The sequence below is a fragment of the Cyanistes caeruleus genome, chromosome 8, assembly GCF_971803275.1.
Source record: "Cyanistes caeruleus chromosome 8, bCyaCae1.hap1.1, whole genome shotgun sequence".
Classification (NCBI taxonomy): domain Eukaryota; kingdom Metazoa; phylum Chordata; class Aves; order Passeriformes; family Paridae; genus Cyanistes; species Cyanistes caeruleus.
The window spans coordinates 28,680,292-28,705,787 of record NC_141708.1 but is presented as its reverse complement, the minus strand read 5'-3'; the positions used below and the strand labels follow the sequence as shown (position 1 = coordinate 28,705,787).

General features: G+C 37.5%; 1 protein-coding gene across 6 annotated transcripts in view; it reads right to left on the bottom strand.

Annotated features, from left to right (window-relative positions):
• Positions 1-25,496, bottom strand: part of BICC1 (BicC family RNA binding protein 1) — a 93,071-nt gene that overhangs the window by 47,646 nt on the left and 19,929 nt on the right. For all 6 annotated transcript variants that reach the window (XM_086899697.1, XM_086899691.1, XM_086899696.1 and 3 more), the window contains exon 2: positions 11,246-11,292. Coding sequence is in view for 4 of the 6 variants with exons in the window: in XM_086899691.1 (XP_086755817.1) it covers positions 11,246-11,292 (47 nt within the window). In the remaining 2 variants the exon portion in view is untranslated. The remainder of the gene's footprint in view (positions 1-11,245; positions 11,293-25,496) is intronic.

Here is a 25,496-nt window from a genome sequence, read left to right as displayed (position 1 = left end):
AAATTCTGGGCATGTCTACTGAGATAAAAGGACATCTCTTATACTGAGATCTCATCAACAAGCATGGGGAGCTCATACCCCTCATCACACTTAAGATGGAATGAAAAATTAAAATGTCTAAATAATTAGCAAAGCCACTTTCAAGAGGAAAACTAATGCAATAAGAAATCAGCTACAACACCAATAACTTTTCCGCAACACTATAATTCAGAATTAAGGCAGATTTCTCTAATAGTTCCTACTTCTTATCTTCTATATCCAATCCCAAGGACACCACAACTTTCAGATTAGTATGCCATGTGAAAAAATTAAAAACATCAGCCAGACCTCATTATACTACATTTTTGGTTTCAGCACTGTTGAATAATAAGTTACAGCTGAAATAAAACATTTGCAGGAGGGTGAAATTCTACCAGCAACACACATATACTTTTTACCATTTTTCAATCCAGATGTGAAAAAAACCAATTTCAAAGAATCCACTTGTCTCTGATAAAAGGCTTTGGGCCAGGATTTTTTTAAAACTGTGCAACAGGCAGTGAAATACACAAAAAATAGGAAGGCACTAGCTAAAAGGAAACGGGAGATGCTTAAACAAAGAATGGTACAGGACTGAGTTATAGAAGATCCAACATAAAAGGAACCACAAGAGAGGAGACAGAAGAAGAATGCATGTCATTCAAGGCAAGTGTTACATCCCATCAGTCCTTTACCCTTCCAATAAAGGTTGGAGACTTCTGTCTTACAGAAATTAAATCCTCCCTATTTCCTACATTTAACTAAAATAAAAGGAAAACCCACAACTTCACAGCTGCACATTCTGGGGACATATGAGAAATATGCATATGAGATCTTCAAAGGAAAAGCAGTCTGACTGCCAGCCACTGAGATTTGGCCATCTACTATCTTTAAGCTTTTTGTAATCCTAAAATTGCCACATTAGAACAAAAAAGACAACTCAGTTTGGTCACTATAAAGACAAGTTTATTGCCTATCCTAGACAGGTAAAAAAAAAAAAGGTCAGGATGCATTTAAATGAAGTGCATTTACTGAAGTATCAAAATGCTCAGTCTGTGCTGGCTTTTAGCTCCAGGCAGTAATGTTACAATAAATCAGGACCTTCACAAGAACGCTTAAAAAGAAATTAAACTACACCACATCTTAAATTATTATTATATTTAAGTTACTGTTTATGTATTGTACTTATTATAACACCAGAATGTCACAAAGCTCTGGAAAACTTTAACTGCTCTAATAAGAACTCAGTTTGAACTTGAAAGTAAAGATGATATTGAAGACTGTGCAGATCACTGCTGCATCAACTTTTTTTTTTTTTTTTTTTCAGATTTACCATTCAAACCCAGGCAGTTTTAAGTAAACCAAGACTTTATTATTTTTCCTGAAAAATCAGAATCATTCCATGACAACCTCAAGTGCATGTTGCAAGGGAAGAGCTTTATTAGAGAAAACTCAGTGTGTTATGCTACCTATCCTGAGAACAGGGGTTCTGCTCTCATGAACAAAAAGAGAGAAATAAGTACTCCAGCTATAATACATTTGTTCCAATTGTATAAATACTTGAGTTACATAACATTTAGAGGAAATTCAGCCTAGGGATGACTCAGAGTTCATGTTCTCTGCTGAACAGCACCTCTGCATAGCTTCCCTTATTTCCATATATAATAAGTGATAGAGTGAGTACTAATCAGTGCTCTTCTCACCTTGAGGGATCAACTGGCCAAAGGGATCAGGGCATATCTGGCATCAAGGTTTAATCCACTAGTAAACAACCTCATGCTTCTTCTCAAAATGAAGGAAAACCTAAGAAATTATCTTTCTACAGCTTTCCTTCCTCCCCTTTTCCCCAAGTGTAACTGTGGTGTTTACAAGCCAAAATATGTAAGCTATTCTCAGTGGAGAAAAAACAGAAGAGGACAAGACACTGGAAGACACCAACAAAACAAATCAGACTGTACTCTGACCCTGAAAAAATTGGCTCTAGTTATAAATCATTGGGCCTCCAGGAAGAAAAAAAAAGGTCTAACCGTAAGGCAGCTGGAAGACAAGCTTTTGGCTTCCTTGTATTCCAGCTTGAAAAGTTTATAGTTTAAGCACTTCAGGGATTTTTTACATTAAAACAGTAAGAAATTATTATTTCTTTTGCTCTATTTTTTGTTTAGCTGATTTTGGATGGAAATTGGAATGTCCTGAATGCAACAAAACCAACCAAACAAAACTCCCCCAAAGCCCACAAGTATTTCAGAATTCAAAGGAACTATTTTACACATAGTAGATGAACACAAACAACATATACAACAGACCTTTCTTCATTTAAAGCAAGCATATTAAATCAAAGTATTATTCTTTATAGTTAGTGTTGAGAAGGTACCTATTTCTGACCTTCCCACCTTTGGGATTTGGGCATCTTGGCCTTTTCTGCCTTGGGTATTAATCACAGTGGGTTAATCTACTAGTGGGCTTCTGCAGTTTCCCAGTCTGAATTCCTTCCTCACTTTAGTGAGATTCTTTTTCCATGCAAGTGGGGAAAAGAAAAAAAGAATAAATCAGTTTGGACTTCAATACCATGTGGGAAAGTAACTCAGAGACCATCTCAATTTACACCATAAAGATGCTTAGTCTGAATACTTGGTTTTACAGACTTAAAATATTCATCTTGCACCTTCAGCTTTCAGAAAAGTTGCCTTAGTCCCCTCATTTTGTATATATTTACAGCTGTATAAACAAGTTTATTCTAATGGTTTATTTGAATCATGGAGTATAACCTAGATAAACATTAAAGAAAAATAAATTTCCATAGGACAAGACCTGAAGTGAAGAGAAACAGCAGACAAGTGAAATTCTACATGGGGCAAGCCTTAGTTCTTCCTCTTACAATGCATAAGGGGTGATGCAGCACAATCTGAGAGGATGACTAATCCCTGAACATGACTTTTGGCAGTGAGAACAGAGCAATGGGTGTAGCTGGAACCAGAATTATTATATTAAATGGTTTGTTGTTTTTTTGGTTTGGGGAGAAGAGAAAGCAAGGCAAGAACAAGGAAGGGAAGGAAGAACAAGACACAAAAGAGGGTTGTGTGAAGTTACCCATTGTGAATTCAAACTCCAAAACTGGTGAAGCCAGAGAAAGCACTTGCATTGCCAGAGCACATCAGTGGGGCCGCATCAAGGACTACTGGTTTGGTGAGGAAATTTGAGGAATACAAAAAGGTTAAAAAAGAATAAAAAACTTAGCCCCAAAGCCTGGTGCAAATACACAGCTCTTGTGGAAGTCCAGCCAACATTTTGGGCTCAGCAATGGATTTGCATCCCAAGCCATGTTGTGGTCTCTTTTCCCCTGAGGTGATCTACATATAAAATTCCAATCAAGAATTCACTGTTTGTCACAGCTACTACCCGAAGTTAGACAGTACAGCCTAACCCCACTGTGTTAGCACTAATTCTGCAGGTAAGGAGCAGGGGCTACTTCTGAGAAGCAGCAATGGCACATGGCCCCTCCACATTCCACACTACACTGTCCAGAGTTTCCAGTTTGTGCTCCTGCGTGGCAAAAAAACCCCATCTCCTATGCAGAGAACAAGAATTAAAGCCAAAAAATACAAAAAAAAAAAAGCTTTAGTAAATTTGTTCTGACTTCAGACTGTCAGTACTGACAGCACACATGTAAGTGCAATCAGTTTAGAATACACAGCCAAACGACGAGCAGGGAGGACAAGGATCAAGCTCCACTTGTGTGTCTGTACAGAAAGGAGCAGTGAGACAGCAGGGCATTCCCACACACAAGGACATGAGTGTCTGTGTGTCTTCATGGGCAGGGCTCCTCATTTTCCCATTCTATAGCCCAACTGTCAGAAACCCAGACATTTCCCAGAAAAGGTGACTGCTTGGCTAGTCCTTCTTCCCTAGTTTTACTTGTCTTGGAGAAAGATAATATGTAAATTGTTTTAGACATTACTCTCTGGAACAAGCAGCATGGATAAGGATCAATACTCTCATATGTTTTTGTTCATGCTTCCACTGCAAGTCATTTGCTTCAATACTGCAGGAAATTGATCTTCACCTGCACACTTGTCCATTTCTGTTAAACTGATTTTTATTTCAAGTTTTTATTCAACGTTAAAATAAGTATCGAAAAACACTGATGTGTTTGACTGACATATAAAAAGGGAACAGAAGGAAAACTTGCCTGCTTCCCACCGGCATACTGCTACACAGTGTCATGGCAAGCTAAGCAAAACACCAACAATGCTTCCCCAGAGCAGCAAACAGGCTGTTCTGTTGTCAAGGACTAATCCTAGCCCATACTGACTCCAAAAAATCTAGTATCTTCACAAGGTATTCACAGCTTTTCCTAAATACTCTTGCCTAAATAAGGCAAGCATGTGCAGGATGAAGAGTTCTTAAAGCTAAAATTGTAGGTCAAGATTAATATCATAGGCAATATATTTATTCATAGTTTTGATCAATGAATATAAAAACTTATGTACTAAATACTTAAATTAATGAAAAGATTATGTATAAAAGCAATTAAGGCAGCAGAGTAAAAGACATCAGTTTCACAAATCAAAGTTTCAGACTGTACATAAAAGCTCTACATCACTAAAGATGGGATTGGGAAAGCTGTCTATATGGACATGGCTTTGGAATTTTCATTGCTCCCACTTCCAGTAAGGGATTTTTAGCCTAGAAAGGGTGAGAACACATGCATGCATACATACTCTGCATATTTTTTTAACCTTCATTTCACCTAAAAAGAACTATGATTCTTAAAACTAGGGTCTTGTTTAAGCAAATACTACAGTATTGTTGCTGCATCCAAAACTGCATTAAGTGAACCTTCTGTAACAATAACATTTACAGAACTTTGTACTTAATTTACAAATACAGCAAATAAAGTTAAATTAGAATAGAAATCAATCAATCAAATGTCCTTACCTATGAAGAAACACTGAAGTCCTTCGCTTGATTTAAATGTTTTGTTTACCCTCAATATAAATATTAGTCAAGGGTCACAGGTTACACTTTTGTCTTAAATACTTGTCAAAGCATAGCCAAAAACAAAGAAAATATTGAAGCATGCAAAAGATTTATCTATAGAAGTATCTGCCTGTACAGCATTAACAAATTATATGTGTAAAAAAATTCTAAGTATCACTGAAAAATGAAGCCCCACAGAACACTGCTAAAACACTAGTATGCACCCAATGCTCCTCTTTAAAAGGAAAATCAGTAATGCTCCTTAGAAGCCAGAAACCCAGTGTATATTCTTGAGTTGCATCATTCTCATACTTGTCTCCTTTCTATTAATTTTTTTTCCCCAAGGTAAAAGCACAAAAATTTGAGAAGGAAATCCCTCCTCTATTTTAAGGGAGGGTTTAATTCTCAGAATGAAAAGCACTGAGCACCTCAATTGAGATGGTGGTGACAAATCACTCCTCCTCTAATGCTTTACAATACAAGAGATCTTGCACAGTGATAAGTATAGCAATCAAGTGTCAAAATTGAACTTTGTTAAAATTCATATTACAGGTAAAATCTCAAGATAGTGCCCATTGTATCAGAAGCAGCACGGGAAAAACTGGAGATGAAATGAAAAAAAAACCAAAAATCCTTGGAATTACTCCACTGCCTTAGCAGAATGGTCACTATACTACAAATGGGATGAATGCCACTTTCCACAAAAATGAAGCCTTCCCACCACTGAGCTCTGCCTGAACTAAGCAAAAAGTTAAGTAAGCATTCTTGATTTACCTTTTTAGAGAAACTGATCCAACCTAAATAGTCTTCTTTCCACTGGGTGGGGTTTTGCCAAAAGGGAGACAAATGTCTCAATCCCAAGATTTCCTGCAAATGTTAACTTCCACTGACATTCCTTCAGCCTTCTAAGCCACGCTGCCCTCTCCAAGCAGTCGCTTCCTCTTCCCAGGAAGCCAAATGAGAGGAAACTCAATGTAAATTGCATGCCAGCATTCCCATCCCAGCCAGGCACTTGAAGCCAACTCTGGAAACATATGGCCTTAATATATCCTTGTCACATGCTATGAGCCAAGTTCTACATCAAGAGATTTTTTTAATGTTCAAGAGTTTTTAGTGCTAGTGCAGATCCTGATTTCTACCCAGAGAAAGTGGAATGTGTGGAACCAGTCCCTGCAGCTCCAAACTGCTCCTGTGGTTGAAACAGAGACAAGACCCATGATAAGGTCTGATTACCACCAACTCATGAGGTCTCACCACCAAGATAAATAACAGGGCAAGAAACCAAGAGCTGAGTGGTTGCCATCAGAAATGGAAATACAGCCCCAGGCGAACTATAGTTATAAATAGGCAGCCCGGGAATAGTCATGGCTGAAGACACACAGAAAGCACTTCAGAAGTTATTCCTGAAGGTGGATAATAATTACCTTGAGACATCTTAGTCTCAGGTCAATGATTAATATTTTTAATGCCTGAAAATGCCCTAAGCCACTTGCATTTGAAGCTCTAGATATGCTTCACATTCAGAGATTAAAATGTAAGACTGATCCATTTCCAGCCTGACCTAATGCAAACAGAAAATTAAATTTATTTGTATCAGAATGTACTACCTATACTTACAAAATGCATTCATCAACACTGCATTAATATATTGATGTGTAAGAATATTGCAAAAGTTAGAAGGTTTGTCCCAGACCAACGTAAAAGATATTTTTCAAACATATAAGAGAAAACACAGGATGTCGCAAACCAAGCTCTTTTACTGTCTTAAGTAAGCAAACAGGGCTTGAGGAAGTTTCTTTGCTGCCAGAACCTCCTAAATAAATAAAAATGCAAAATTGTTAATAACTACTGCTTAGAGGACTTGAACGGAAATACGATTGAAGATGTAGTTAGATATACCTAATTTTCACATCTTCAAATAATTGCTGGGGCTTTATTTTTTGGCTTTGGTTAGGCATTTGTTTGTTTTCTTTTTTAGTTTCTTGCTACTACTTTTTCCAAATACCTGGACTAAAAGATCAAGTGTGCTTAAAGGACAGTTTCACCACATTGCGCTCCCAAAACGGCCTCAGTAACTTCTATGGTGCTAATTATTTAATAAAATTAGAAGCTACATTTTAAACATGCTACATGTAAGCCCAGGAAAGAAAATTAAAAGAAACCACTTTACGCTTTATGTACTTCCTTTATGCTCCTAATAATTAACAGAAGAGATTTTTGTACACATGTGAAACATTTGCCCAGTTGCAACTTCACAACTCCAAGAACACTTATGTCTCCCTCAGGGAATAACAGAGCCTGCAGTCAAGAGAAATATAAGGATTTAAGTACACTTTTTGCCTAAATCCAGGGATATCTTAAAACCCCTTAAGTATCTGTAACTGGGAAATTGCATACAAACCCCACACCTCTGTTTGCTTAAAAAGGTACAAAAGAAACCCAAAACACAACAGATAAAAGAATGCCAAACACTCAGGACCAGTAAAACACACAAGTTACAGCTGACTGGTAGTACTTTGTGCTTCCCACAAAACCAAGCTCTGCAAATGAACTCTAGAAGCCAGAAAAGCCAGAGCTGAGGAGCCCCTCCAGGCATGCTCCCAAAGGCCATGACTAACACATACACACTGAATACTGAAATGAAGAGCTTGGAGGTGACCTGGTGTCGAGCACCTGCGCAGAGCACCATGAGCACACGGTTCCCAGTCACTGCCTTCTGCACATGCAGTCCCACGTCAGCCCAAGAGCTCCACCCAAACTCCACTCCAGCCAGAGTCTTCATCTATCACCCACCCAACTGCTCACAGGCCCTCGAGAAGGCTACAGACACACTCCTGTCCTGAGAAGTTTCAGAATGAAATACTATCATCAGCACTAAGATTCCCAAGTGTTTAAAAAGAAGAAAGCAACGTGATGATGACAGAGCTAAAAGCAAAACAAAATGAGGCATGAAATTCTTCTCTGTCCATATGGCTGACCTTCACCTGTTTTAGATTATGAACTCTTCAGGACAGAGAATCACCACCTTCTTAGATTTTATATAAAGTGTCACGTGTCTCTACAAGGCTATAAATTATCTGTTCCCTGGAACAATGTCCTGGCTTTGCTGGGGAAAGAGCCTTGCTTCTTACGAGGCGTGAACTAGATGTTGTGGAAATTGGTAGGAAAAAATCCACCATCAACTGAAAGTGGGCTTTGGATCATGGACATGTAATAATAGTATAGTGTAATAACATATAATATTCCATGTATTATAATATATAAAATAAATATCTATTATATAATATCTATTATAATACTAAATATACTATTATGCATTCCTCTCACAGAATAAATTAGGACAACAATTCAGAGTACAAGGTCCACAAGGATCTTTTACATAAATAGTATATAAGACAACAGGAGAGCAATCCATGTTTAGTATTACCTGTCACTTAACTGCAGACCTGAGAGCTCTACAGAGAAAACTATACCATTATTTACCTATTTCTTGCTAAACTATTAGTAGCTCCCAGTGATTTTGAAAAATCCTCATTAGATGATGTTAGGTTTTCCCTTATCTGAAGCAGTACTACAACTTAGAAATATTGGAAGAAAGTGTGATAAAATCTTCAGACTTTTAAAAATTACACTACCAAAAGACATTTATCTACTTTTCACTTGAATTCAGGACCAGAGGAAGGGGCACTTCCTCATGTGATCTTCACTGCCACGACAGTGCAGAAATACTACCTGAATTTCACCAATAATTGGGGCTTATTCTGTAACTCCACAAGCAACTGCATAACATTTGGTTGTTACTGCTAAAATGCTCAGTGAAATAATGAATTTTGACATTTAAATTATTAAACTCCACAAGTTCAAAGTTTGCAGGAACAGTTCACATCCACTAAGATTCTGCTTGATTATGAAATTCCAAGTAATAATGCTTTCTCACATATTTAAAGACCAGCAAAAGACTGCTTAGCACCAAACCCTTGCAATAACTTTGTTTAAAAGCCTCTCTGCAGCTTAACAATGCAGGCTGAGTCTCTGCCAACTCCCCAGTCACAGCCTTCTCTCTCCTCCCTCTTGGTCTGCATGCCTTGACATAAGGAATCACCTCCCTGAATTTTTACCTTGTCATTTCAACATTCCTATGAGAACTTCTTCCACCTCACACACCACTTCAGCCAACACTAACCTCAGCACATTGATGGTAGTTCATCAGAATACACCAAACATGGAACTATTTATGCAAATATTGCCCTCAGGTTCTAGATGTGGCCTAGTCAAGGATGCACTTCCCCCTCCCTGTTCCACTCAAATTCCTGCCAATAATGTCCTGAAGTCTCAGTATCTGAACTGCTTAAAAAAATGCCTTTGTGGCAGCTTTGAGTTGATACTGAGTTTCTGGAAGCATCCTGCTGCCTTAGTTTGCAATGTGTTTCTAATGCCACAAATCACTTTCTTCCTCACTGCACCAACCTGAAACACATGAAATGAGTCTTCATTTTACCTCCACATACTCTGTCTTATTCAATTCACATGAGACAGGAAAAATTTAACTCTGATTAAAGGAAATTGCACAGACAGAGACAGTGAGTAAGCTATGAGCAAGCGTCCAAAGATTTCTTCCAACAAAAGATAACTTAAAAGAGATAGTTTCCATCTGGTTTTATTAGCTGTAGTATTATGTGTATGTGCTTAGAAACCTCAGAAATCTTCACTGCTGAGTTGATGATACTATAAGAAGAATGCCAGTTAAAATGAAGCAGCTTTAACCTATTGCAGCACCCACACTGTGCCTAGATAATAATTATGCACAAATATGACAAGATCTAAAAGCCAAGATAGCCACTGTATCATCAGTGTGGATAAGGAGTGCACTCATTCAAATACTCAAAATTTAGAATATTTTGCTTCCCTATTAAATTCAACACAGTATTTTCTGCTTTTACACTAACGACTGCATAATTGTAAGTAATCAAGTAATTGTAAATAATCAAGTAATCAAGTACAAATGGTCAAATAGATAAGCCACTCAACAAGAAATATTTTATCCACATCTTTAAGAATTATCCACGAGAGAGAAAAAACACTGTGCTAAAATGAATAATGTGTGGAACACAGCGTAGGCTGCTAAGGCTTAGCTCTGCTTCAGCAAGTAAAAAACTCAAAGTATTTTTATAAAATCCTAAGGAGGAACTAATGACACATTCTCTGTGCACACTAATATCAAACAGTTAAGCACAAGCACCACATTTGGAAAGATAACTCTCGCTGTCAGTCAAGAGCAACATAAATCTGAAAATCCAAACTTTTTGGCAGCATGCATACTCCTCCTCACCAGCCTTTATCAAGGCATCCCACAGTCACATGCAGGGCAAAGCAACCTTTCACATCTTCCTTTCTGGAACAACCACTTAGACTTACAGCAAAATACAGCAAATTACTTCAATGGACAAGTCAAATAGGAGTGTCAAGGCATACAGCAAAGTTTACACTGTCTTCTCTGCACTAAAGACAAAACAGCTCATCGTTTTTATTAGCCTGCAGCATGCAGATTTTCATTAACATAACTCATAAATAATGTTCTTCACTCTATTCTTGAAAAAAAAAACCAAAAAGCATAAAGAACAAAAAAACCCCAATACCATGCTGCTTTGTAAAAATTATTTCCAATTCATTACTCTTGACCATGTTTCTCTTTGTAGTTTAGTTGCTGCAGGACTCCTTTTTCCAGTCCTTCCATGCCTCTGTCCAACCACAAACTTCGTTGAATCATTTTGTGGATTGTGCATTTCTTTCTTAAAAGGCCATTTGCATTTCTCAACCAAATATTTATGCTTTCAACAATACCACAGTAAGTTGCAAGTCAGTTTTTTAATAACAGGATCCAGCATTTATCCACAGACAAAATCCCTAAGACCATCTCACAACATCTTCTGGGCTAATCCCCACAATTTAGCATAACAAATGTTCATCAGGCATATTTTAACATTTTTTAAAGAATTAAAGAATTGGTAAAATTTAAATTGTTTTTGGGCATAGATGACAGGAACATACACAAAAAACCCTCTTTTTTCTCATTCCATGCATTGCTGGTACCAAGGAGACACTTTAAATGACAAAATAATTTAAAAAAAAATTCATCAATATGGTGGAAACTGCACATGAAGTTTAATTAGTTGATCACATGAATGAGTAATTGCTATTTTTTTTTTTTCTCTAGTCAGGTGCAATTATGGAACTGAAATATCTTTCTTACCTTCTGAAAGAAGTCTTCCCCACTTTTCCCTTTGCCCTCTGCAGCAGCTGTAAAACAAAAGGATCTGGTTACTAAATACACAGTGGAAAATTTGCAGGCTTACATATAGAAATTCTCAGTGACTACAAGCTACTGTAAAATAACAAGTCTGGGTGTTTTTTGTTGTGCAATAAACATTTGTCACTGAGTCATACCCAGATCAACCTTTTACAAGTCACTTGCCAAGAACGGAGTCCAAACCTTTCGTATTTTCATACTCAAGCTCTAATACACTGATACTTATTTTAGTTATAAAATACACATGGGCTAAATGTAACAATTTAGTCACACTGCATACTTTGCCCTGCAATTCTACCAACAGCAGGATCAAATGAAAGCTAGTAGAGCACAAGACTTGCTCTATCAAGTATCACATTATTCAGTGATCCCAAGACCAGGACCTGGATTATCTCCCACTTGTATTTAAACCCATAACTGCAAGTTTAGTTAATGCAAATTATTGCACTTAAAATATACAACTGTTTGCATTTAGCTTATGTCATAGTTTATCTCTGTTGAACTAGTACAGTAGCTCAAACTGATTATGAAGAGGATCATTTCCTCTTCCCCTGGAGAAAGAGATGCCTTCAAAAAGAACTCCAAGGGTGGGAAGAGAGTTTCCTGAATGGTACAGGATTATTGAAGCAACTTACATCATCATGATGTTTTTTGTATTCCTCACATACAAAACAGATCCCTCAAGCTCATCCCATCAGCCTGGCTTCAAAGCAATGTTTCAACTACTTAGTTCTGCCCCCCCTCCAACTACACAACCAATTCCAAGCTGTTTAGGAACTGTTACCTCAGCTAATGCAATGTGATAGCAAATGCAAGTGAGCAGACACAGGCTGGAGGCATGAGACGACTTCTACCCCAGAGGAAGAAGCACCACTACATTTGAAATAAGCTTCTCAAAATCTCAATAACAACACTTAAATACCACAGAGAAGAGCAGACTAGTAAGTTTTATCTAATACAGTTCAGCAGATCATGATTCAAATCCCGTGCAGCTAGAGCAGAGGCAACAAACGAAACCTGTCAAGCACTCACTTTGCTGCAGAACAATTCCAGACTCCCCAGTTCCAACAAGACTGAGGAAAAAAAAGCCCTCCCCACCTTCCAAACCCATAAATGTCTGTATGAGAAGAGCAAACTGGTCTGCATTTCACCAGAACAAGGTTTTCTGGAAGCAGAGGAAACAACTGGGAAAGGTTTTTTTTTTCCAGATTTACAAGCTACTGATCTGAGCAGAAAAACACAACTTCCTTGAAGCAGCCCCTTGATAGGTGCACATTGCCTGACATGTTTTCCATTAACTCAGGGATAGGAAATGCTTTTGGGAAGTGAGGAGCACCACCATTCTATTTCAATTGGAACATGGGAACAACATGCTTTTAATCAGAGAGTACACGAGATAAATTGGAAATGAGAATGTCACAGATGTGCAGCTGAAGTCGCCGTTTTGAGAATAGACAGATTTTGCTCCAGCTGTAAATGCATAATTTCCAAACTGAATACAAACAAGAGATGGCTTAAGATAATAGCAGTGATGCTCTGCAGGGCATTAAGTAGAATGCTGACAAAGTGAATTCCAAGCTTTTTATTGTAGGTTTATTTTTAATATGAATCATTCTGGTGACCTGATTTACAGCTCGGCCCCACCAACAACTGATGGCACAACAGACAGAATCCAACAAGCATGGGCAAAGTGGGAAAGAAGAGGGAATGAAAACATCCCAAAATGGGTTCACAGGAAAAATCCCACAATAGTAGAGACAATAGAAAGTTGGAGCAAATAACACTTCAGAAAAATCTTTAGTCAGTAACCAGTGGGTTTACTTGTTACAACATTCTATAAAGATGTGGTCTTTATTTAGAGCTTTTCAGTACATAAGACGCTTTATGATGGCCCATTTGTCAGGTATCCTGATATCTGTGAAAAGATAGTGCAGACTTTAAGGTGAGACTTTTTGGAAAGATACTGAAGTTAGAGGTTTGTACCTTAAAACACCTCTTCACATGTTAAGAGATACTGCAATCTGTTGGGAATTTTGTCACTTCATGTCCAACAGATTGCAGCACTATTTAATTCAGGAAGAGGTATGCCTCTGATCATACCTCATTTTTCTATAATAAGGTGATCTAGTCATTACCATCTCCATTATGCATTGAATTAATAAAAAAAAGATGCTCAGAATTGTGGCTTAAAGTATTTTGTTACACTTAGAATGATATATTTCACTATAAAAAAAAATGGCTAAAATCTTGAATAAAAACTATATGAATCATTATGCTTCTTTTGAGGTTAGATATTTTTCACCTATTTTCTCCCTTTTCCTTCCTTCCTCTTCTGATATAACTTTGTATCGATTATCTATTTATTCATTTTACTTCCTAAATTGCCTCTGTTTTTTATGAGGAGCAATTACAATTAAAGAAATTTAAATTCTATCAGCAGTTTATGAATTTTGTGATGCTACCCACAACTACCTACATTTGCACATATGTTTACTCCCAAACTAAGTACCTATGTTTAAGAAAGCTTCCAACATGTGTCTGAAATGTTTATGATTTATGTGAAATTATCTTGAAGCCTTTCTGCTCTCCAAAGCAGATAAAAGCAGTCTTAGCACTTCTGAAAACAGTAGGAATAGCCAAAACCAAGGGCAAATTTATCCATTTCTTTTGTAATAGAAAAGTGAAACAAATTGTTATATCAAGAAAAACCCAGCATCTTTTGCAGGGAAATGAGCAGGAGAAGCATTCCAGAGTTATGAAATTTATGCAGAAGCCATTAAAATGCGAATCATTTGCAGTGCTCTCTACAAGCAGATGCAATCTAGTAAGGCATTGAGGTTTACCTCAAATCATATAAACTAAGATAAAAGCAAACTTGAATTCATGTTTAGGAAAAAAATAATCTCCTAAGTCATCACATCCAAAGATCATCTTTTCTAAACAAATCTTGAGAGTATTAACCCCAACTCTGAAAATAAACTTCAGCTTTGAAATATCATATTAAGAAGCTCATGATATTTACATCAATTACACCATATTTACATATTTACAATGCACTCTGGCAAATTCTTTGTAATAATAACAATAATAATTACATTTTCAAACGAAACTTTATTCAAAAAGCCAGGAAGTTTTCAAGTTATCAAACACCAAAGACAACAAGCCTTTCGTGGGAGGCTGAGGGGACCAGCAGTGCTGTACCTATGCTGCATAGAAGGCAGCACAATACTAAATTTGAAATAAGCTTTCAGATTTCAATCAAAGTTTCACATTTTCTGAAATTAATGAATTCCAAATACTACACCAGTAACAAACAACTTAAAGAAGTGACATTATTGCCTGGCATGTGCCTTAGAAGACCACTCCACCCTTCTGCCGGTGGTCCCTGTCCCCAAGTAGGTTTGAGAGAAATCACAAACCAAATGCTAAGTAATCCACTTGTACCTGACTTCTGACTGACAAATTGTTTCATTTCTGCCAACTCAGGAAATACTGTTTGCTTAGAAAACAGTATTTACTTTATGGTATTGAATAATCACTTAACCAATCCTCACAAAAACTAAAATTACTTTTACACAAGGTGGCTACATTGGTTTCAGAAATACAGATGAAACCTATGTAAATGTGCATAACAAGCATTTTATATTTTAAGCTATACTCTGTTTATTGTAATTTCTTCCATACCATGAAATATTTTATATTAGATTTTTGCTTTTCAAGACATATTGGATTGCTGAGGTTCCATCCAATACAAATAGGAAACAGTTGAAACAGGTGTTAACTGTTATGGTACCCATGAAGTGCACCATTTGTCTACTTAATCACCAAATCATAAAAAGGCCCAATTGTAATTTCTAGGTTCACATGGAAAAAATGAATCTGAGCTTTCACTTCAAATGTTATTTTAGTTATTAAAAAAGTTATTACAATACAGGTCATATTTTACAGGAAGGGAACCCAAGATACACTGATTAAGTCAAGCCTTTAGATGAATTACCATAACTCTGCTGACCTCACACATCAGTTTTCTGTCTTATTTTCCAAGCCCTTGAAGTTATCAAAAGCTCAGGGTAACTAAGTGTGACTGAGTTGGTGACTTTGCCTTTACGTTGATTAGTGTCAAAACTTCTTCCTCTGTCTACACTGAAAGACTACATTTTTAAGAGGACAAAAAAATATGTTCTGCTCTTCAGGTCTCAACTATGATGAAAGAAAATCATTCCTTGCATCAAAATATTCCTTAAAATATAGACAGATAACTAGATTATTTTCATTTTATCAAGACAAATCAACAGGATTTTAAGAAACTGTAGAATAATATACCTGAAGGTAAGTACTCAATTATCCTTTACCTTTCCTATCTGCTGAATGAGAAAGATTTCATATGCTTATGTCAAGAGTGTCTTCATGTTATTTAGGTTTGAGTTTTTTCTGAAACTGCCATAGAAACATGACAGCTATGTAACAGTGTTGATTTTTATTTAGTCCTAACTTTTTAAATGGAATGAACAGTTATTTATTGAGTCCCTAAGCAATTTCTCTAAAGTTACCAAAAGCTGCTGTCATACACAAAGAAACCCAAGTGAAAACTTCGTTCCTTGAACCAGAAACTACCTGACAAAGAGATTGTGTTTTCCTGTGCACCGAGTCAGACACTAACCCACACATGCTCTGAAAGCTTGCTTATATCAAGCCAAGATAAAGAATTCCACCCCCATGACCACAGAGTTAAGCCAAATTGCTGAAAATATGCCTTTAGGAATAAAAAGATAGAGCTTACATTGTTAAAGAAAAAAAATCTGACCTTAAATTGAATTTGCTGAAATCCAAACAAAACAACTTTCCATTTTTCTTGTAATTGCAAAACCAGTCTCACTTCCAGTTTTCAGTTAGGAACTAAGAAGTCACAGAGACAATTCAAATAAAATATACACTCTGGCAACATAAGGAACAAGGCTTAAACAAGAAAGAAATCTGCGTGACAAATCCAGATATTTGAGAATGTTAACTGGCTTTTTAATAGGTTTGTATATTCTTTTTACTTTTGTAATTATAATAAACTTCATAAACTAACCTGTTACACGTGGCAGTCTCTCTATTTCGGAGTCTTATGTGGCTTCATGCAGTTTCCCAGAGTTGATGAATGAAAATCAGACATTCAAATTTTCTTAAACTTATATACAGAGCAATCTTCAGGTTTAGAGGATGCTCACTATAGACAGGTCAGAGTCAACTGACAATACTAGCAAAGGAGATCAAGCAAAGGGAGAAAAGCTCCAAAGTTCTTGAGAAATTACTGGAACATTCAACAAATGAGGAAAAAAAGCAAAAATATAGCTGTCCATACAGCATGCTGACACAAAGTAATGACAAAGGACCTGCATGGTATCTGGAATATTAGAGAAATTATCCGATATCTATGTATTTTGTGACAAAAAGACTCTTGGACTGAGGGTGAAAATGCCACATTTTTTTTAAGTCAGATAAAAATTTTTAAAAGTCCAAACAAAATCATCCATGATACAAACTTATAATGTTTATAAGGGAGCATTCTTTGTCTGTTAGAGCAGCCAAAGAAGAACTGGAAGAATTTCAGCACGCTCAGTAAATGACAGTAAGTAGCCTGTCAAATATCTGGACCGTTTTGGGTGGGTTCCACTGTATCTCCTCCTTTTAGCAGGAACTCAATATACAATGGCTGAGCTGTCCACAGAGAGGCCAGCTGTGCTCCAGCATCTGACAGACCCAACCAGTGCTGGGAACAAAGCAGGCTGAGGCAGGGTGCCTTTACCTTGGTGCTGAAATACAGTGTCAGTGAGCCCCCTTGGCCATGCAGGGTCCACGGCCTCTTTCTGGAGCCTTTGCCACCTGGAGGAGCCTCCCTGGATCAAGGCCTGTGTCAGCAGAATGTGATTGTAAACACAGACAGGTAACACACCCATTATCTTCATTCTTCCATTAATATTAGTCATGTTCACATATAAGAATATTAACTTTTCAACTCCCCTGAATACTATATTAAAATTCATCATTGATACCAAAATTAAGATTGTTGGCAAGTAACTAAAACCAGCTCTACAACCAAAACTCACAAAGCTTCACCACCCATCATTTGTGATGAATAAAGGGAACAGCAAGAGAAACAAACACAGAGAAAAACGGAAAGCTTGAAATAAACTACACTTGTTTCCACTAGCTCTGCATGCATTGCCAAGAAAGAATGCAAGAAAATAAAACAACATGCGTACTCTGAGGACAAAATACATTGATTTTCAACAAATATTCCTAGAGATTTCTTTGTAATATTTGTAGGGACCTGACAGATTTGGTGACCGAAAGCTAAGGGGAAAAACAAATAGAAATGGAAAAAAAGGGTAAAAAAAATTAGGTTATACAGAAAGCAACTTGCCTTGTCCATTCCACCATCAATATTTGTAGAGTTGTGTAACTACAAAACTCTATCTAAAAGCAATAATTTAATACATAACAACTGTAAATTTTAGATATCTAACAGATTTTTCTAATTTTGCAAAACAAATTTATCCCTAGGGAAAAAGATGTCTGCCAAGACTCTGCATAGAAATAAGTCTGCTTGTTTATTTATTTTTAGAGACAAGTCACAGCTTGAAGGCAGGCTGTGAAGCTGGGGCTGCTTTGGGAGGCCCTTTTTCCTTGGTGGAAATCTCTCATTTCAAAGGCACACATGGGTGCAGCTCACCCCCACAAGCACAGAACGCTGCCTGGTGTGACGTGGAGCACAGCAAGTGCATGGCACACGATTGAGGAGTTTAATGAAGATAATGAAGCCACTGCTTTGCTTCCTACCAGCCACTCCAGAGCAAAGCCAGGGAAACTGAGTAGCTGTCAGCACTGTATTACCTGGTTAGAACCACTCTGCTAGCTGCCACTTGCTCACTGTTAGAGCCACCAATGCTCCATCATCTCTAACAGGGTAAAACATTCCTGGAAGTCTCCTATACCATCCTTCAGATGCACTCAAGGACTTTTGCTATTTCCTACAAAAGATATACCAGCTTACACTTCCAAACAAATTTTCCAAGCCCTACTGAAGTGTTCATTCCCATGACTGACAGAGACTAAATCCACGGCCCAGCTTCTAGGATCAGCAGAGGGCTTCTTGGAAATAGCTTAACTAATAAAATTGAACAGAAGTCGACAAGGAAAACAAAACCAAACAAAGCATAACTTCATTTAGGATTTCCTGAAAGTGTAAGGAGTCTCAAACCAACACAAGTTTCCCATTTCAAGTTTGTAACCACTTTGACAGTACTGTGAAAGGAGATATATATCCATGCAAACAGTATACCCAGCGGCTAGGTTGTGGGATAGAAGATGAGAATTCCAAGAAAAAGACTTGATGATTTTTCATCAAGTAACTCCACTATTATCCCCAAATTTTTAATTCCAAGCTACATTTTTGTTCCATTTTAATCAGTGGATGCAGATACCTTTTTGACACCTAAATAACTGCCAAGTTGAACACCCTACTTCTAGGTCCTCTTAAGACAGAAAATTTCCATCTGTGCTACTTATAATCACTTTTTTACAAGTGAGCCTATCAAAAAGTCAATTATGAGACAGCTTTGTTAAGAACCATTGCTATCAGCATGAGTGGAACTTGATTAAAACCTTACATTAAGTACATTCAAGCACTGCAGCTCCTCAAGTATCTAGCCCAGTTTTGAGAAAAACATCTTTGAAATGATACTGGAGACAGTAATAAAAAGGGAAGAAAACAATTCTATGACTTTCATATTTATAAAGCTTTTTTGCTGCCTATGTATATAAAAATTAAGCATCTGTGACCTCAGTCTTCCTTCACTCTTTGCCAAGCAGCTCCCTGAGAGATGCAAACTTATCAGTCACATCCAAAAAGCATCACATATACCGAGATGTGTAAAGGAAAGGTGATGTGCCTTGCCTTCTACTATTTTAAACAAGGAGTTGGTTAATTGCCTCCTTACCTTCAAACAGGCCTTTCAGCATTTCAGTTTTCCAGGAAATCTGGAACTTTGTAGCCAAAATGATAGGCTGGCCAGAAAAAAAATTTCACATTGTGTAAGTTTGATCCAAATCCTTTGTAGTCAAAATCTGACAGCATCACTCAGCAGCCAGCCGTGAAGGCTGCGAGAACACTCTCCCACTTCAAACACAGCTCGGATGCTCCCTTGCCCTGTTATCCAAAGAGAGGCAGTTTTGGAGGAGACAGCTGGAGATGGGCAGCTCTAGCAGCTGCAGGAAAATCTCATCAACATGCCATACTGCTGTTATAAAATACTTCTCTGCACAGCAATAAATATTATGAATATTTATGCCAGCAGCTCATTTGTTCACTACTCTAGGCTTCCCCCCTGACACAAGGGAAGAGACCAAAACACTGTGACTGGATGAGGCCATTCCAGCCCTTCTTTCACCTTGCCTGCCTCAGTTGACTCCCCCATTGCTATTAGTACATGAGCTGCCATGCACATAACCTGCACTAAATATGGGTACTGTGGCTCCCTAGGAAAACATTTGAAATAAAAACCTGGAAGACAAGGACCCAGGGTGTAGCATTTTGCTCCTTCCCTTCAGTGTGGCCACTGTAAACACTCCAGAAGGGACAGGACAGCTGAGTGAACTGCCTCTGTGCTGTCATACATCTGAAAATGGGCCAAAGCATTCAAGGAAGGGCAGGAGAAATAAGAGATGTAAAGCTTGGCATTTTTCCAAAAAGCTCTGCAGTGGGACTGCCTTGAGTCACTGGATGTGACAGCGAAAGAAAAAAAGTCTTTGAGTGCCTCAGGAGGCAGAACCTCCCTTGCTGCCAGTGCCTGACAGATCCAACTCTGCCCCCAAGCCAGAGTATCCATTTAACAGGACTTGCTGTTTACAGGAGGAAAGAAAATCATAATATCAGAAGTGCCCTGGGGGCTGACAGAGGATAACTGCCAAATACAAAAGCTCTGCTCTCAGCAGATTGATGGCTGGGGATATTCTTTCTATTTATTTAGCATTCAACTTTCCCTCAATGCCCAACCATTTTTCTTACCAGGTATGAATATAGATACTGCATAACTCATTGCATGGGAGGGGAGAAATTACAAGGCTGTAAAAAAATTAGAAACAAAAACCCTACAGACTTGGATAAAAATGTACACAATATTTTTCTGATGGTCCTGCTTGTTATGAGTCATTCACAGATGTGGAGCTAAAGGATAGAAGCCAAGATTAAGTCAAAGACAAAGCTTTATACAGGAAACCAGTTTAAGTCTGTTGCAATGCAGGTTAAACACTGAGCTCAAAGGCCTTTTCCAACAGTAAGGAGACACCGCCTGTATCTGGACCCATTATGCTGAACAAGATTCTGGAATACATTTCACAGGGACAAAAAAAAAACAACATTATTTGGAATTACAAAGTCTCCTGCTTTTCTAAAATTCAACTAGCCCTACATTCTCCAGCTTCCTGGAGGAAACTGGAATATTGGAGAACAAAACAAGAGTTTCCTTTTTCTGTTCAAAACCCACTCGCTCTTAATTTCTGTCTGTATCAGAAGAGAAAACCCAACAGCCTCAGTTTTTAAATGACATGTTGTGAACCCTTTTCTAGGCATCTATTCTCCTGTTCCTGCAGGTCCATGTAGCTGGTAACACTTGCAAATCCACTCACCCAAGCTGTTTGGCATCTCCTTTTCCCTTAACCTCAGAATTTGGAATGTCTGCCATCTTCTATTTTGCATTCATCAGTTTCAAAATACACTGATCGCCTTAGATGTAAATTCTTCCCCAGATAGAAATCCAATGTGGGCTTCTTGCTATATTTTAATTCCAGGTTCTAAGACATATGACAATAGAGGAATTCTAGCAGAGGGCTGTTGAGTTTAGAGCAGTCAATATCCACTTCAGGATAAAATTGAGAGTCACTCTTGTACACTAAATTTGTACTACGTTAGACTACTGACAGTACTACTGAAGCAGTGCCCACCTGAGCTACTGGCTTGACTATTTGCAAAAAGTAAATTGGATCTTTTTTGTATCTTTTATCCCCCCCCCCAACAAAAAGCACCAGTTTAAATTTACATACAGAAGAATGTAAACCCACTTAAACAGCTCATGAGAAGGACAACTGAGCTATAAACCAGCATTAAGTAGCAAAGGACAAAAAGTTTAAAAAGCCAAGAAGAAAAGCATAAGTTAAACAAATTCAAGTAAGCACAGGCATAAGCACTGGGGCAAGGCACAGATACATTCTGTAAAAATGAATTTTTACATATGAAAAAAAAAAAAAGGAGACAAAGGTAAAAATCACACTTAACCCCATTTTCAGAAATACACTGTATGTCTCGATTAATAACTTTAAAGACAGGAAAAGATGGTGCCATCTTTGGTGCAAATGATGCCAAATAATGCCAGGAAAAAACTGGTGTCCATTCTTGGACACCATCATAATCTACATGGCATTTGAAGAAGGCAAGTTCATCAGTTTGACCCAAGAACCAAAATAATTTGTTCAAGTGATATCACTGAGAAAATTACAAAGCAGATTTGTAAAGAGAGAGTGGAATGGATCCCCCCAAAGGGTGGAAGCAGAGGAAGTAAATTCACCCGGTTTAAAGCTGTGTGTCACCACAACAAAATGTGCACCAACTTGTCACCCATTTTTCCATGCACCTGCTAGGCAAGAAATCCAAACTGTGTATCAGCACAGAAATATGTGACAGATATAAGCTACTTAGCCAAACTCAAGTTTACTCACAACACCAAGATCTTTCTGCTATTAAGAAACTAAGGAAATGAAGTAATTGTTTAGGTAAGAAGATCAAAGCACAACAGAAGTCTAGACCCTTCTGGTAAAGGTGAACAAGTTTTATTTTCACAGCTGGTTGTATGTCCACATTTTCATCATCTACATGAATTTTTCTTATGAACAGTCCTCATATTAAAAAAACACAACTGCTATATACAGCTGCCAAAGCATTAAATTATTCCATTTATATGCATGCATGTAAACAAAAACATACACATTCACAGCAAATCAAGAATGTCAGGCTGTATAATCAGGATTTCTAGACACAGTTTACAGTAAGATAAAAGCCTGCACGTGTTTACAGTGGTAATATTTTGCCAGAAGCTTGCCATCCATACCAGCTCCAATCATGCCACATTAGATGTGGACTGCATAGGGAGTTAAGAATAATTTATTAGCTTGTAATTTAGAATTGTGGACTGTTTTGCAAAAAAAGAGGACAGCTACCTTAAGACAAGCAAAGCCATTCTGATTTTAGGGTGTTAAACAAAAATAAATTAAACCAGATACATTTGTTTTAATCTCCTAAGTGAAATTACTCCACCTGGGAAATCCTACCTGCTTTTTCACTGAGGCAGCACTACAGATATAAACAGTTCTGAACTGAGACATAGCAGATGCATGTATCCACAAAAACAGTGCTCTGAGCTAGCACCAGGAGAAGGTCTCTTCTGGGCAAAAAGATACAACCCTACAAGAAATTCTGCACTTCTACTTGTAGCATTTCTTTTTATCCTAAGTTTTTCCAAGTAAATCATCATCTATGAAAAGTTCACTGAATGATAATAAATCCTTGTGAAATTCAGGTAAACAATAATTATATTCTTCCACGGTCTATTTCTTGTTAATTTTCATCAATAACGGCAATAAAAATTTTCATTAACTCATTAAAAAATTCTCATTAATAAACACCAATAACTACAATAACAATTATTTGTAAATAATTACAATTTTCTCTACAGTGGAAAAGGAGCTGAACAACAGGAGGATAAATAATGCTGATGGCTGAATTTAATTTGCTATATACTCTTTCAGAAAACCTGAGTATTCTTACCCAAACAAGGTATATTCAAGTGGAATTTCAAGTTACACAAGCAAGCACCAAAGTCACAGATTCATTACTGTTTCATTGTGAAGTGCTTTACACTCCAGTGATGTGAGCATGATGGCTGAAGCACTGTGAAACTGAGCTCAGGCTGTGTATGACAGAGTCAAAGGAAAGAGACCACAAGTTAGTCACCTAAAGGTTAAAATAAACCCAAACCAAAATCTTATCTGGCAGAACATACCATGATACTCATTCAAATACCTCAATGCCATTGAGATTTGTCTCTCAAAGATCCCAAAGCTCTTTCTGAAATTGAACACAGACATGCTGGAAGCACACATCACTAAAGGCTACTCATGGATGAGAAGTTTTAACTGCCCCTTCACCTTAAAGCACTGATCTAGGCTGCTAGCCCACTTCACATGGGGACTCCTCCCAAAACTAAATTAGTCCAGGATGCAAATTTTGCAGTACTTCAATAAAAATAAATATCTTCTAGGAATAACAATTAGCAACAGTTTTATAGCTCAGCCATCAAACCCTGTATGCATTTTTGGTCCATGCTTCCATATATATTAACATGCTCAAGTTAATTTTTCTTGGTTTCCAAGCTATGTCTTCTGGCTAACGGGGGAGATGTACAGAAATGCAAAGCTCCCTCCACCCCAAATCTCTAAACAGACGAGTCTTTAGAAATCCAGCTGCTTTAACCACTGGATTCCCTGTGATTTCCACCTCCTACAGGCAAGGTCCTGCCACAGGCTAGCTGAAACATTCCCAAGGGACTGCCAAGTCCTGGCAACACCTTTGAACTGCTACACTTGCAAGGGGAGAGAAATCTTCATCTGCACTTTTCAGTACTCAGGAAGCAACCCTGCAGAGGGGTAAAACCCCCAGTGGACACCTGGACTGCTCAAACCTATCCCAACACTGCTGTGGGCATAAGAATAACTCTAAATAAACACTTAGGAGTGTGTGCACCAAGACTTGAAAGCCAGCCTTTGTGGGCTGCTGAAACTTTTATTCAAACCTTATGAAACCGAGCGAGGCGTTTAAGGACCGGGCAGGAAGTGGAGCTGAAGTTATGTTGCCTACACAAACAGGCCCAAAATATGTTACTCAAATCCTAAGATTCCTTTCTTTTCAAGCACAAGCAAATCACTGACTACAGTGTACGTTCTCAAAGACTTGCATCTGGCCCCCTGCTATCTAATTTGTATTTTTATGGACTCAAAGCTATTTCTACAACTGCTGTTTATAAGAAATATATAAGTCAGGAAAATTCTACAAAGCTGCATTTACACAACCTTGTATATACAATGCAGGAAATGCTTAAGCTAAATTAATGACCACAAATAAACAAGAAAGCATTGTTTTGTGGTTAGACAACTGTAATTCTGAATAACACAACTCATTTATCTAGAAACTTTGATTATTTTTGAAATTAAATTCCCCTTTTTTATGTTCAAGACGCATGAGAGTCCTGCTTAGAAGAGCTGATACAATACAAAACCCTTTAAGCTCATGCAAAATAAACTGGAAAGAAACTTGTAAACTTAAAGGATATAAAACGTCAAGTGTGAGGAAGTGAAAAATTAAAACAAAGAATGTGCAATTTCTGCCAAAATCTAGAAAAACAAACAATAACAAGTAAGGAACTAATATTTGGCCCACTTCTGCCTCCAGTTCCTGCGTGGGGGCTTTAGCTCAAGAAATATCATATTTTTGCAAACAAAAAGAGGCTTAAATAGCAAGATGTTAGTGCAGCTGATTCGATGCAATGCTGTTTTCAGGACTGTTTTACCATTTTTGCTCAGTGTTACTCAATTTGGATCTTTTCTGCAAGCGTTTATGTAAATTTCTTTTTCTGTGTTATGTCAAGTATCAACACCTTTTCCAGTACCAAATACAAAAACAATTCTTTATCACCAAAAACAGAATGACATTACCACCTATTCATAATAAACACTATGGGTTGAGCATTGTGTAACATCTCTCAATATGTTGCACTTGCAAAATAACCCAGTTTTTATAAATATTGCCCATGTGTTTCATGCTTCCATAAAACTTTTGCCAAAACACTCACTTTTTAAGTGACATGGAAAGCTTAGTAATCTGGAAGGAATGTCAGTGAACCAAAGAGAAAAATCAAGTCTACTTTCAAACCTTGCTATTTGCCCTGTTACCTGGCAATTGGTGTTCTTTGGAGCAATCATAAATAACAGAGATAACTAGTGCACACATCCAGATCTGCTGAGGCTGAGCCAACATGGTACACTTAGCAATTTTATGATATCTTTTATAATCAAGAAGTATAATGTCACTCTCCGTATCCAA